The following is a 13,494-nucleotide window of genomic DNA, read 5'->3' on the forward strand; positions in this document are numbered from 1 at the left end:
AATTTATATAGTAATTGTTATAACGTTTTTTGTTTTAAGTGCATATTCATGAAAACACAATAAACAAGTCCTACTCAAATCAATACCTGAACCATATCCAAATTTATGACAAATTGTAGTTTTATTGCTCTTATCTTACTTTAATTTGATTGTAAAGTACTTTAATTTTTTTTAATTAAGTTGCGTAAAGTAAGGTACCTGATAAAGTATTCATAACATTCTTAAATATATATGGATTACTTTTATTAGTTTCTATTTACTTAATTTTTTTCTTTTTATGAGAAAGGTGGGATCGGGAAATTTTTTAGGGTGAGGTTAGAATAAAAAAAAATTAATTGTAATAAAAAGAGAATTAAAAATAGTTAAAAGAGCCTTTTTCATGAAAAAGAATCATAGAAGATATACTAAATTTAAAGAAATGCCAGTGTTAAAAAAAATTAGGTTTAGCACTTAATCAATTGAAAAAGTAAATTCGTAGTTCAAAGAGTAAAGAATCAAATGTAATAATGCCCAAATTAAAAAAAAAATACTAAATCAAATCAAATTAATAATTAGGTTTAGAACTTGACAAGGTAAGCACACATTATGATAACTCATTTAATACGTGGTGACCTCTGATTCGTCCTTAACTCTCCCGTTCCTACCCACCCAAAATTAATCAATAGAAGCAAAATAAAAATAAAAAAGGAAATAAAAAAGGAAAAGCAGAAAAATAAAACGAACGGTCCAGATTAAATCAAGAGGTTCGGTGGGCTGGATATAGTCCAATCAAATAAAATACGATGGAACCGCCCCCACAGTATAAATAAAATTGGACCTGGAGTCCATATCCAACTACGACTTTCTCTCTTTAACCTTCGCTCCTGTTATAAAACGCGCACCGCCTTCGTCCCTTTCCCACCCCTCTCATTGAAAAAGGCCTAAAATTCGAGATCTTCATCAGCCCTAGCCCTAGGTCCAATTCCAATTTAGGGTTTTTTTTTTTTATGTTTTTTTTGTCTCTCAACCGAGAAATAAAAAGCTCTAAACTTGAAAGCTCTGAACTTTTTTAGGCGCTTGGCCGCTCAAGCCCAATTACCGCGCTTTGCTTCTTCTTCGTCTTCCTCCTTTGCGCTTCCCTCTGGTACCCAAAATTCAAAATATTATATTTTTTAACTCTTTCAATTTCAGAATAAAGTGATATATATCTAAAACCTGGTTTTGGATCTGCTGTTCGTGTTTTTTGTCCGTGAAACGAGGTATGAAACTCATTTAATCGTTGATTTTATATTTTGGGTTTTGTTTATTTTCTCTGCGATATTGTGTTTTGGAGGTTTGTTTTTGGGTATCTGGATCTGGGATTTATTGGTTGTTGTAGATTATGTTTTTCGAGGTTTTTGTTTAAAAGGGTTTCGCTGGAAAACCTTCTTATTTTTGGTTGTTACATTCATTTTCTGCTTATCTAGCGATGGGGCTTTTATTTTTCGTTTTTGTTTTGCTTCATGTGATTCTTTTATCTCTGTTTTTTTTTTCACACCACAAGTTAGTTTAATATCTGTTTTGGGGTTTTTTGTTCTGGGTCATTGTAGCATCTGACTGACTGAGTCGTTTCTTGCTAATGTTGCATGGTTTGATTGGAGTTTTTTTTTTCTTTTTGGTTAAAACTCGAAAGAGGTTTTATTTTGCTCATTAAATCCTCTGAGAAACAGTCGTGTTTTGTTACCCTGTTTTCCTGGGTAGGGGGGAGGGCGGTCTTATCGATTTATAAATGCTCAAACGACGGTTTTTTTTTCCATCGCAAAGGTGTACTTTTGCAAATACAAGTAAGGTTTAGCAAAGATTTTGTGATTCTGTTTTTTGGGGTCCTGTGGATTTGGTTTCTGATTGGCGGGATCGTACTTAACACCCGTCGCTTATGCACATGCAGTGGGCTTCCAAGTCCATAAGGGTAGCCCATCAAACTGGGCAATTTCAATATGCTGTGTTGACAGTCTTAGGCATAAGAAGTGGCTGAGCCCGCCGAAAAAGGAAAAAATGAATAATAAGGGGAGCAGCAGTATTGGGGTTTGTGGGATTAGTACTTTTTTGTTTATTTAAATTGTATTTTCATATCTAGAATTCATAATAAACTGGTTTGTTTTGGGCTTAGCGGCTTTGACGTACTGAGTCTAATGAATGCCAAAGTGTCTTTACTCATAGCAGATATGGGTTCAATTATTCTTTGTTCTCATGTATTCAGCACTTCTGCAGCTGCTAATACGTGCACCTGTAGTGACTATATATATATAAATACTTTTTACAAATTGTTACAATATAAGAGAGAATTTTAAAATTCGTGTATTAAGTTCCAACTATTTTTTCCTGCTAAAACATATTTACTCTTGTTTATGGTGGAATCTTGAAGGCTTATTGGATTCTAGGGGTTAACTTATAATCATTTTAAATTTGTTTTTTACCTTGAATGTAAGAAATTTAATGGTCTTTTGATACTCAATTGCTCAATCCTCAGGGACTTATCTTTATAATGTCCAAGCTTCCATTATCTATGTCAGGATCATAAAAGTTAGTTAATGCTGATTTGTTTTTTTGAAAATATGAATGACTATTAGCTTGTAGAGGTGAACCTATTACCCATCATTGGAATGAAGAATTCTAGGTATTCTATGAGTTCTGACTCTAATTTGAATACCAAAACTTGAGTTGGATATCAGCAATCATCTTATATCAGTTTTATATGTTGATTAAAAATGCTGTCTTCAGGCAGTCTGCCCTTTTTTCATGGCGTTTGTGCATGATATATGCAATGAGAACTTATCATCTGCTATCTCTTTCTATTGCAGGAATATTACTTAAGATGAGACTGCAATTGTTCCTGTTACCCTACCATGCCTGTTACACCAATTACTCCTACTGATAACAGTGAGCCACTTAATTCTGAAGTACAGCCCAATAAACGTAGGAGGAAGAAGTCTATCGTCTGGGATCATTTTACTGTGGAGACTGTAGGAGATGGATGCATCCGGGCCTGCTGTAACCAGTGCAAGAAATCATTTGCATACATTACCGGTTCAAAGCTAGCTGGTACCAGCCACCTCAAAAGACACATTGCCTTGGGAATCTGTCCGGTAAGCAGGCAGAGAAATCAACAGACACCAGACTCTAAAGCTGGTAATGCTACTGAAGAACCAAGAAAAAGATACAGAGCTACTCGGGATTTGCAAATAACCTTTTTAACCAGGAGCGGTGCAACCATGAGGTTGCTAAGATGATTATAATGCATGAGTATCCCCTCCACATTGTGGAACACCCTGGTTTTATTGATTTTGTTCGGACTCTTCAGCCCCAGTTCAATACGATGAGCTTTAACACTATTCAAGGTGATTGTGTAGCTATGTACCTGAAAGAGAAGCAAAGCCTCATCAATTTTATCAGTGAAATTCCAGGACGGGTCAGCCTTACATTGGATTTGTGGACTTCAAATCAAACTGTTGGCTATGTTTTCATAACGGGTCAATTCATTGATAATGAATGGAATTTGCATCGCTGCCTGTTTAATGTAGTCATGGTACCTTCTCCTGATTCAGACAGTGCCTTACAGCAAGCTGTTGTGTCTTGCCTATGTGATTGGCATTTGGAGAACAGGCTATTTGCACTCACTCTTGACCAGCTCTCTCAAATGAAAACATAAATGGAATCTCAGAGCGCTTTTTTCCGTCAGGAACCCTTATATGTTTCATGTCAGTTATTGGTTGGAAATTGCTTTGCTCGTGTTAAATAGTCTTCTGCACAGGAGGTCGATGGGCTGTGGGGGAAACGGTGAAAAAAGTACGGGAAAGTGTCAAGTTTGTTAAACATCAGATACACATGAGAGACCTTTTTTCATCTAAGGGAACAACTTAAAGTCCCTAGCACAAAAGATATTCATTGATGACCAAACAAAATGGAATACAACATATGACATGTTGGTGGCTGCCTGTGAACTAAAGCAAGTATTTCTTTGCTTGGAGACCTCCATTCCCGATTACAAGATAGCCCCATCAATAGATGATTGGAAGCAAGTAGAAATTATCTGCAATTACTTGAAGCTTTTCTTTGATGCTGTCAGCATTTTAACTGCCCCAGCATGCCCGACTGCCAGTTCATTCTACCATGAAGTGTCAAAAGTTCAATTAGAGTTGTCGCATGCAGCAATGAGCAATGACCCCTTCATCAGCAACTTGACTAAACCTTTGAAGGAGAAGTTTGATAGATACTGGAGTGACTGCTTCTTAGTTTTGGCAATTGCTGTGGTAATGGATCCAAGATTCAAAATGAAGCTTGTTGAATTTAGCTTCACTAGGATATACGGTGAGGATGCTGGAATGTGGATTAAGATTGTTGATGATGGTATCCATGAGCTCTACCTTGATTATATTGCACAAGCGCTTTCCTCCACGAAACATTTATTGAAGAAGGAATGGGGGCATCAGCCCTGAAGGGAATGGGAGCATCAGCCCTGAAGGGAATGGGGGCATCATCCCTAAAACTGAACCCCTGAAGAAGTATTCCATCAAGAAGTATCCCATGAAGACGTAGCTCATCAAGAAGTATCCCATGAAGACATAGCTCATCAAGAAGTATCCCATCAAGAAGTAGCTCATCAAGAAATTCCCATCAAGAAGTCACTCATCAAGAAAATCCCATCAAGAATTAGCTCATCAAGAAATATCCCAAGAATTAGCTCATCAAGAATATCCCATCAAGAATTAGCTCCAAGAAATATCCATCCAGAAGTACATTCTCAAGATCCCCTTATTTCTATTGGAGATGGACTTTCAGATTTTGAGGTCTATATCTCTGAGATCAGTGGTAGCCAGCAGATGAAATCAGAATTGGATCAATATCTTGAAGAGTCTCTTTTACCTCGGGTACAAGATTTTGATATTTTGGGTTGGTGGAAACTAAACAAGACAAAGTACCCTACTCTCTCAAGGATGGCTGCTGACATTTTGTCGATACCATTTTCTACTGTTGGTCCTGATTCTGTTTTTGACACTGAGAGAAAAAGGATGGATAACTACCGCAGTTCGTTACGTCCAGTGACACTCGAAGCTCTCATTTGTGCAAAGGATTGGCTCCAGTATGGAGCATTACAGAATGCAAATGTGAAACCGGAATTCTAGGTGTAGATTTCCTTTTTATCTTTCACAGGATACAGTCATCTTATGGTCTTTAGGTGTCTTAGTGCTATCTCGTGTCATTATAAATTCTCTTCCCCCTCAGAGATGGTTTACAGGATTCAGGTTAGCTGCTACTCATGATTCTTGGATTCAGTGAATCATGTCCTTTGATTAACATAATTTTCTGTTATGGTTATGGTGTTTTATTAGCTCCTCTCTTTTGACGGATTTATTGTTCTTTTGTTGTTTACATAACAGATCTACTGATGTATGTAACTTGCTTACAATTTATTGAGTAATTAGTAGCCTGGGCACAGCTATTTTTAGACCTGTTCATAATTTTCCTGCCAAGCTTCTTGTTCTGCATTGCCACAAGAAATTTGTACATTTCAATCGGAGTACTTGCTACAAAAAGATTGTGCAAGGGCAGCTATCTTTCACGGTAGAACTTACCCCACTTCCTGCCTGTGGCTAGGATGGATTGTGGGGCTTAATCTTCTTGAAAAAGGGCATGAATGAAAGGGTCAAGATGTTGGAATAATAGGATCAATGAGTTGATTCCATGTTATGAATTTGAGGCTATTCTTTGCAAAACGAACAGAGCTATTCTTTAATTGTATGAAACGGACACACAGATTAAAGTTTCAACAAGCTTGTAGGCTATCATATGGGTAATAAGGAATTGTATATACTTATCCATAAAAATTTATCGAATATAACCTATTAATTGATTAAAAATGAAAGGATATTCTGTGCCTGAGGTGAAGCAGCAAAAGCAGAGTGATAAAATGTTTGAAATATATTCCTTCCTCTTGCTAATCAACAAGCACCAGTGGTCTAGTGGTAGAATAGTACCCTGCCACGGTACAGACCCGGGTTCGATTCCCGGCTGGTGCATTCATGGAGCTATGATGCCTGCTGCGCTCTGGTGATGGTAGGGTCCATCACAACCGTCTGATCTCCAGACGACATCAGCGCCTCTGAGCTCTATACCTTTTATTCTTACTCCAAGATTTGATGTTGGACTAAGCTCACTTCGAGCAAACCAAACTGCACTTTTATGCCAATTTGAACTACCCATTTTACAGTCCTCTTTAATCCTTAACAGCAATATAATGATCTCCACTAAGACATCTACATCACTTACTCTCTTCTCCCACAACCTTGAGCCACCCCTCTTCCTTATAGAAACCTGCAAATCCATGGACCAACTCAAACAAATCCACTGCCAAACAGTTAAAACAGGCCTAATAAGAAAACCCATTTCCCAAAACAAACTTATTTCCTTCTGTTGCACCAATGAATCCGGTGACATGAACCATGCACTACAAATGTTCAATCAAATTTCTGAACCGAAGAGTGTCTTCCTTTGGAACACAATGATCAAAGGTTATTCTAGGGTAGATTGTCCAAAACATGGGATTTCAATGTATTTAAACATGTTGAAACAGGATGTTAAGCCTGATGATTACACGTTCCCTTTTCTGTTAAAGGGTTTTGACAGAGATGTTGGGTTATCATGTGGGAAAAAGATTCATGGTCATGTGGTGAAATTTGGGTTTGGTTCTAACGTTTTTGTGCAGAATGCTTTGATTCATATGTACTCTTTATGTGGCCAAATGGAAATGGCACGTGCGGTTTTTGATGTTAATTGTAAAATGGACGTGATTACTTGGAATGTGATTATAACTGGATATAATAGGATGAAGCAATATGATGAAACTAGTAAGCTTTTTGGTGAGATGGAGAGGAATGGAATGGTGCCTACTTTGGTTACTTTGGTTTCTCTGCTGTCAGCTTGTTCTAAGTTGAAGGATTTGGAAGTTGGGAAAAGGGTTCATAAGTACATCCAAAAATGCAAGGTGGAGTCTAATTTAACATTGGAAAATGCTTTGATGGATATGTATGCAGCATGTGGGGAAATGGATGTAGCTGTTAGCCTTTTTGATAGGATGAAAACAAGGGATGTAATTTCATGGACTACCATAGTTTCAGGGTTTGTAAATAAGGGGGAGATTGATTTGGCAAGAGATTATTTCGACCGAATGCCAGAGAGAGATTATGTTTCATGGACTGCAATGATTGATGGGTACCTTCGAGTGAATTGCTTCAAAGAGGCTTTGGTGTTGTTCCGTGAGATGCAAGCATTGAAAATAAGACCAGATGAGTTCACCATGGTGAGTATTCTCACAGCTTGTGCTCAGTTGGGGGCACTGCAAATAGGAGAATGGATAAAGACTTACATTGAAAGAAACAAAGTAAAAAATGATGTCTTTGTGGGAAATGCTTTGATTGATATGTACTCCAAATGTGGAAGTGTTGAGAAAGCTCAAAGAGTATTTAATGGGATGCCTCGGAGGGACAAATTTACTTGGACCGCCATGATTTTTGGTCTTGCTACTAATGGAAATGGAGAAGAAGCACTAGGTATGTTCTCTGAAATGCTAAGAGCTTCAATAAAACCAGATGAGGTCACTTACGTTGGCATTCTTTGTGCCTGTACCCATGCTGGCATGGTAGATGAAGGAAGAAAGTTCTTTGCTAGCATGACTACTGAACATGGGGTTCAACCCAATGTAGCACACTATGGGTGTATGGTTGATCTTCTAGGCCGAGCTGGACATTTACAAGAAGCTTGTGAACTTATAAAGAATATGCCAATGAAACCAAATTCAATTGTTTGGGGGGCTCTACTTGGTGGTTGTAGACTTCATAAAGATGTAGAAATTGCTGAAATGGCAGCTAAACAGATACTTGAGTCTGACCCTGATAATGGGGCTGTTTATGTTATGCTGTGTAATATATATGCATCTTGCAAAAGATGGGATAGTCTGCATGAACTTAGAGAATCAATGATGCATAGAGGAATAAAGAAGACCCCAGGATGCAGTTTGATAGAGATGAATGGAGTTGTTCATGAATTTGTCGCCGGGGACCAGCGACATCCTCAGTCTAAAGAAATATACTTGAAGTTAGACGAAGTGATGAGAGACCTAAAAGTTGCAGGGTATTCACCTGATACTTCTGAGGTGTTCCTTGATATAGGGGAGGAGGATAAAGAAAGCACATTGTACCGGCACAGTGAAAAGTTGGCCTTGGCTTTTGGGCTCATTTACTCTCAACCTGTGGTTACAATAAGGATTGTGAAGAACCTTAGAATGTGTGTAGATTGTCACCGTGTGGCAAAACTGGTGTCAAAGCTGTATGATAGAGAAGTGATCATTAGGGACCGAACTCGATTCCATCATTTCAGGCATGGCTCATGTTCATGTAAAGATTATTGGTGAGAATTCAGTAAGAGGCAGAGCATAACTAACAATATTCCTCCTGAGGTGTATCTAATGCCAGGCAACAGTAAATACCAGGATGTCTTTTCAGCAAGTATCAGCAAGGGAAGCCCAAATTTCAGAGCATTTGTTCTAAGATTATCTTGCCCTTTAACAATTTTTGTAGGCTAATTGCTCAAATCAGCTCTTACCCTGTGTTACGTTGCTCATATCAAGATCAAATCTTCTCAAGTGATACTAAGTTGCTCGATAAGCAGAATATTGAACTTGTTTTTTTTGCCAGTAGTATATTAAACTTCAACTAGGCTTCTATGCCCCTGTTCTGCGGTTAAAAATGGACAACTATGATAAAATTCAGCCATTGCAGGTTAGAACAATGGTTAAATTCAAAAGTCAACTGACTGTAGTTTCAGAAGGCCTAGTACTGGATTTTCCCTTTCAACAGTGTTACTCCGAGTACTTGCCTAGTAGGAGAGGACCTATCAGAGCTGCAAGTACTTACTGTTCTATATAAAGGAGCCTTGAGCTAAAACAGAAAGCTTCAACCTTGAGAATGGACATCCAACTTCACCTGGAAACACTAAAATCGCAAAGCAATTAACAAACAATATATGTCAAATCCTTAACTTTACTGTAATAAGCATATCTTCTCATTCAATCAGGTTGACATCTTGTTCTTTTGTCTTGCAACCAACATTTATACAAAACATAAGGAAGACTGTAAGATTTTCTAACAAGAATTAATGTTTCCAATCTTGTACTTGAACATAAGCCACAATTAGTTATAATATTTTCATACTTAACATACCCTACAGATTCTGGAATGTAGTGGTTACACGGAGCGTGCCAGAGACCCAGCTACTCCAAATTCACTAGTTCTGACTTAGAGATCAATTCACTTTCACAGTTGAAGCCATAGAGTGGCCATAGTTGGCAGACTGATTAACTTTCAGCTTGACCCTGGGTCAAGTACAGGAAGCCTGCAATGTAAACTGACTGATTTATCAGTTTGACGTGTACCAGGAATGAAGAACTGAAATATCACCGTCAAACAAGCACCTTGCAGAGCAATCCCATAAAAAGCACAGTCAGGCTTCGCCAGATGACACTGAAGGCTCCTAGAAAAGTGCTTTACACTCACTTGAACACTCTGTGCATCTCCCCTCGAGATTGCCCTCTCTGACCGAGACTGAGCACTCAGATTTCTATCCTCAGATGGAGCTTCAGCTTGTTCTCCAATAACCAACAATTTACAAAATTCGGCACCAAGTGTGATCAAAGTTGTTGAGATTTGCACATGTAGATCTCCATACTTGCTTATAGAGACATTTAGCAAATCACCAACATGCTTCATCCGTTCCACAAAGTTCTGCAATTGATTCAAATCTGGAACTTGAACCAGAGTCTGAGGTAGATCTTGAGCAATATCAAGTGCAGTTTGAAGCTCAAGCACTTGAGTCCTAGATAAAGGTTTTGATATTGGTACATCCTGAATGACAGCAGACTTATATCCCTTGGTTTCAAAGGTAAGAAAAGGCATAGGCTGAGTACAATTGGGAGGCAACTTCTTAACCAATTTAATTTGGAGACGGTTGGCAGAAGGCCCATTGCCAAACTCAGTACATATGCTCACACTACTCCGAACAGCACGAAGCAGAAGAGATACATCTATTGCAAAGGCAATGCGGTCCTCATTCTGACTTGAGATCCGATAGTCATCAAAGAGAGCTTCCTTCCGAAACTGGGCAATGCACTGCACTCCATCACCATTCAGAAGGTTGTGGAGGAAGATAGCATGGTCTCTGGTAAGGAATAAGTGGCATATCTTGCCCATTTTGTCTAAGGCTGGTAGAAACCGCCTTTCTAAAAGACTCACACCATGTTCAGTGAGAAATGCCTTGAACTTCATCTCAGCCTTTATTTACTGCCATGGAATCAGTGAGTTAAGTGCAACATATGCTTACAGTAGCAGATATAAAAGCCTTCTAAATTCATGAAATAGAATGATAATATTCCAGCTTAAATCTCAGAATCATAATTAGCTAAAAAGCTTACAGATTGCAGTACATTTTCCCAACATAGTTCAAAGGAAAAACAAATTATAGAGAAGACAAGGGCTAGGAAAAAAGATATCAATCTACAGATTTTAAATTAGGGAAAATTGATGCCAAACCCATTTTGTATACCAATTAAAATTAGCAGTTTGACATAATATTAAAAATCATCAAAATTTCCAGAAATATGCAAAAAAAAGGTTAAAAATCAAGAAAATGTTGAAATCAGTAATATGTAAATTACTTAAAATATAATTCCATGACAAATACTCAATTTGAAATCAATAGTTCAAACTCTGCCAATTCGTAATCCTCTACAGCTATGCTTGACCGCTCAGAAAATAGAAGAAAAAATTAAAAAATAAAATAAAAATCTACATTCTTATTATCTTTCTTTATCGCTTCAAATGCAAAAAGAAACATAAACAAAAAAGGTTTTCTTTCATTTTCTCGGGAAACAAACGGAGGGATTTGCGTGGATTTTCTTACCTTTGAAAAAACAAAGATCCCGCGAAAGTTGTCCAATGCTTGAAATTTGAGGAGGGAAATCGTAAAAAAGGCGCTTTTATTAAACAAAAATAAAATAAAATAAAAAAGTGCTGCTTGGGCAAAATTGGAATAAAAAATTTGTCCTTGTGCAAAAGGTGTTATCTATATTGTGTTTGATTTTAATTTCACATAAAATTTAAAAATATTTAAGTTGAATTTTCACTTTGGTTTATAGTAAGAATACTAATCCTAATAGTATTTTAAAAATAATATAACACTTAAAAAAAATTTTAAATTATTTCAAAACAATTAAAATAAATTTTTTTATTATATTTAATTAAATTTTTATATCTTTATTTTACAACAAATAAACTTTTATCACTATATTACTTAATATTTTATATCATGTTCCATTGTCGTTACATACTATCATATCATAATTGTTGATGATACAATATGTAAATGTGACTTGATGATATGATAATATGATATTTTTCATATTTTATGTTAATAGCACATGTACAAAAAAAATAAATAATATTTTAATTAATTATAATTAATTAATTTTTATAAAAATTTATTTAAATTAAAATAAAATATAAAAATTTGATTAAATGTAATAAAAATAAAAATTTATTTAAATTATTTTAAATAATTAAAATGTTTTTCAAGTATTATATTTATAAAAAAAAAAGACCTTTAGTAATTTCTTTAATTTTGTGCATTTACCTATTCTTTTTTCAAAGTTTTTTTTTTTTGTTAGTCCGTTTATCTTGCAAATTTCATTTTGTAAAAAATTATTAAGTTTTTTTTTTGGTAAGTAAATTTAAGGATATACGGAGATTTGAATTCGGTTTTATGAACCAATGCTTATATTCAATTATCTTGACTGTTAGATTTTTTTTTTGGCCTATTTTTAATTGATAATTTTGATTTAATAAGATTGATTATTAAATTACAGATCTTGGGTCTAAAGATAATTTACAAATGACCCTGTACAAGATGAAGCTTGCTCAATATCTCATCTAATGCTTCAACTGTATCCTTGTAACGATCTTGTGATTTCCTGCCTTCCTCAACGACCTGCATAATGCATTTGCACAGATGATCATACCTATGAACTGGGTTATTAACATCGATGCCACCACAGCTGTGATTCAGAACATAACTACGTTTGATATCTTTTCTCCATCGTGATAGAATGTACTGAGGTGGGATCTCCTCCAGGCCATTCTGGTGAAGGACGTTCAGTGCATGCCGGCACAAATATCCTCTGAGGTTGAACAAACCGCAAACACAGAGCACTTCCATTTCAGTTGCATTGTACAAAACCTCAAAATCCCTGGTCTCCCTTCTGTTTGCCTCTACGTCGATTTGTTCCCTGACAATGTATGTGGTTATTTGTCCCTCAACATTTATTTGTCTTGTGCTAAAACAGGAGTACATCCCTTCCACCTCCCGTTCAAATTCCCTTAGTATGTTGTTTGTGTACAATTTTGCGAGCTGCAACTCAAAATAACATCTTGATTTCATCATAAAACCTGAATTTCTTGAGTCCATATCTGCCAAAGTTTCAAGCTGATGATTTTCCTGTAGGGCTTGCTCGTATTTATCCAAAAATTCTTTCAAACAAGTATGTTTATCAAGATAGCCATCAAAAAATGACTCCATAACCTCATTTGGCCGAGTTGGAAACATTCCTGCAAGAAATATCTCCTTTAAATAAACAGGAACCCATCGTCTGCGATCTTCATATAATGTTTGAAGCCATATATGATCCCTGATTCCATGACGGTTAACCATATCTTCCCAAGCTGCTTCAAATTCCTCAGGCCTTAGGGAGTAATAAACTGCATTGTTTAATGACATTCTAATTGCTTCAAATTCGTACAGTTCACCAAGTTTCTCTGGAACTTTTTGCATTATACATGACAAACTGAGACAATGTGAAGCCCTTGGAAAAACATCAGCAACAGCAGCATGCAGTGTTCTACATTGATCAGTAATGATAGCCTGTGGAGGGCGTCCTAACACGCATGTAAGCCATGCCCTAAACAACCATGTATATGATTCAATAGTCTCACCTGCAAGTAAACCACAACCCAACAGCACAGACTGTCCATGATGATTCACTCCAACAAATGAAACCAATGGTACTTCATATTTGTATGTCAAACATGTAGTGTCAATAACAACTACATCAGCAAAGTAACCATAAGCAACTCTAGACCTTGCATCAATCCAGAATAAATTCCTCAAACACCCTTTCTCATTGAGATCCACCACATAAATGAAGTTTGGATCAGTCATCTGCAAACAACTAAAATAATTATGAACAGCTTGTGCATCTCCTTCTTTAAGCCTCAATTGATTAGATTTGCTACGAGTAGTCCGGAATTCTCCATCACTGACTTCCGCACTCTCATTTCCCTCAACATCGATAACCACTGTTCGAAAAAGCTTAATTTTTTTAACTTCATCAGCACCATCTAACTGCAATGCTCTTTTGGTTCCAAGACCTACGTG

General features: G+C 36.6%; 3 protein-coding genes, 2 non-coding genes and 1 pseudogene across 6 annotated transcripts; 4 read left to right on the forward strand and 2 right to left on the reverse strand.

Annotated features, from left to right (window-relative positions):
- The first annotated feature begins 2,841 nt into the window (after window positions 1-2,841).
- Window positions 2,842-5,468, forward strand: LOC110427279 (zinc finger BED domain-containing protein DAYSLEEPER-like). The gene is given in 10 exon segments (XM_089785420.1): window positions 2,842-3,186; window positions 3,189-3,644; window positions 3,647-3,667; window positions 3,670-3,714; window positions 3,717-3,773; window positions 3,776-3,846; window positions 3,848-3,897; window positions 3,899-4,406; window positions 4,408-4,510; window positions 4,513-5,468. Coding segments are annotated over 10 exon segments (2,262 nt in total). The 5' UTR covers window positions 2,842-2,864; the 3' UTR covers window positions 5,142-5,468.
- A 432-nt stretch (window positions 5,469-5,900) lies between these two features.
- LOC110427236 (Pentatricopeptide repeat (PPR) superfamily protein) lies at window positions 5,901-8,585 on the forward strand. The gene has a single exon (XM_021442713.1). It carries the CDS (start codon window positions 6,254-6,256, stop codon window positions 8,423-8,425), a length of 2,172 nt encoding a protein of 723 aa, XP_021298388.1. The 5' UTR covers window positions 5,901-6,253; the 3' UTR covers window positions 8,426-8,585.
- On the forward strand, window positions 5,965-6,035 carry TRNAG-GCC (transfer RNA glycine (anticodon GCC)). The gene has a single exon. It is a non-coding gene; the product is annotated as a tRNA-Gly (tRNA).
- On the forward strand, window positions 6,042-6,126 carry LOC149526417 (small nucleolar RNA snoR114). Its single transcript, XR_016352046.1, has one exon. It is a non-coding gene; the product is annotated as a small nucleolar RNA snoR114 (small nucleolar RNA).
- Window positions 8,586-9,009: 424 nt separating the features above from the next.
- Window positions 9,010-11,106, reverse strand: LOC110427180 (Hus1-like protein). Of its 2 annotated transcripts, XM_021442626.2 has the most exons (3): window positions 10,969-11,106; window positions 9,485-10,349; window positions 9,010-9,405 (listed from the first exon to the last, which is right to left on the reverse strand). In XM_021442626.2, the coding sequence occupies exons 2-3, from the start codon at window positions 10,332-10,334 to the stop codon at window positions 9,368-9,370; spliced, it is 888 nt and encodes a 295-aa protein (XP_021298301.1). In that variant the 5' UTR covers window positions 10,335-10,349; window positions 10,969-11,106; the 3' UTR covers window positions 9,010-9,367. The 2 variants fall into 2 exon arrangements, with proteins under 2 accessions (XP_021298301.1, XP_021298300.1); XM_021442625.2 differs by having other exon boundaries at window positions 9,011-10,349.
- Window positions 11,107-11,694: 588 nt separating this feature from the next.
- Window positions 11,695-13,491, reverse strand: LOC110427324 (protein FAR1-RELATED SEQUENCE 6 pseudogene; annotated as a pseudogene).
- Between the last annotated feature and the right edge of the window lie 3 nt (window positions 13,492-13,494).

The sequence above is a fragment of the Theobroma umbraticum genome, unplaced genomic scaffold (assembly GCF_002168275.2).
Source record: "Theobroma umbraticum cultivar Fairchild unplaced genomic scaffold, ASM216827v3 scaffold_228.0, whole genome shotgun sequence".
In the NCBI taxonomy this organism is placed as follows: domain Eukaryota; kingdom Viridiplantae; phylum Streptophyta; class Magnoliopsida; order Malvales; family Malvaceae; genus Theobroma; species Theobroma umbraticum.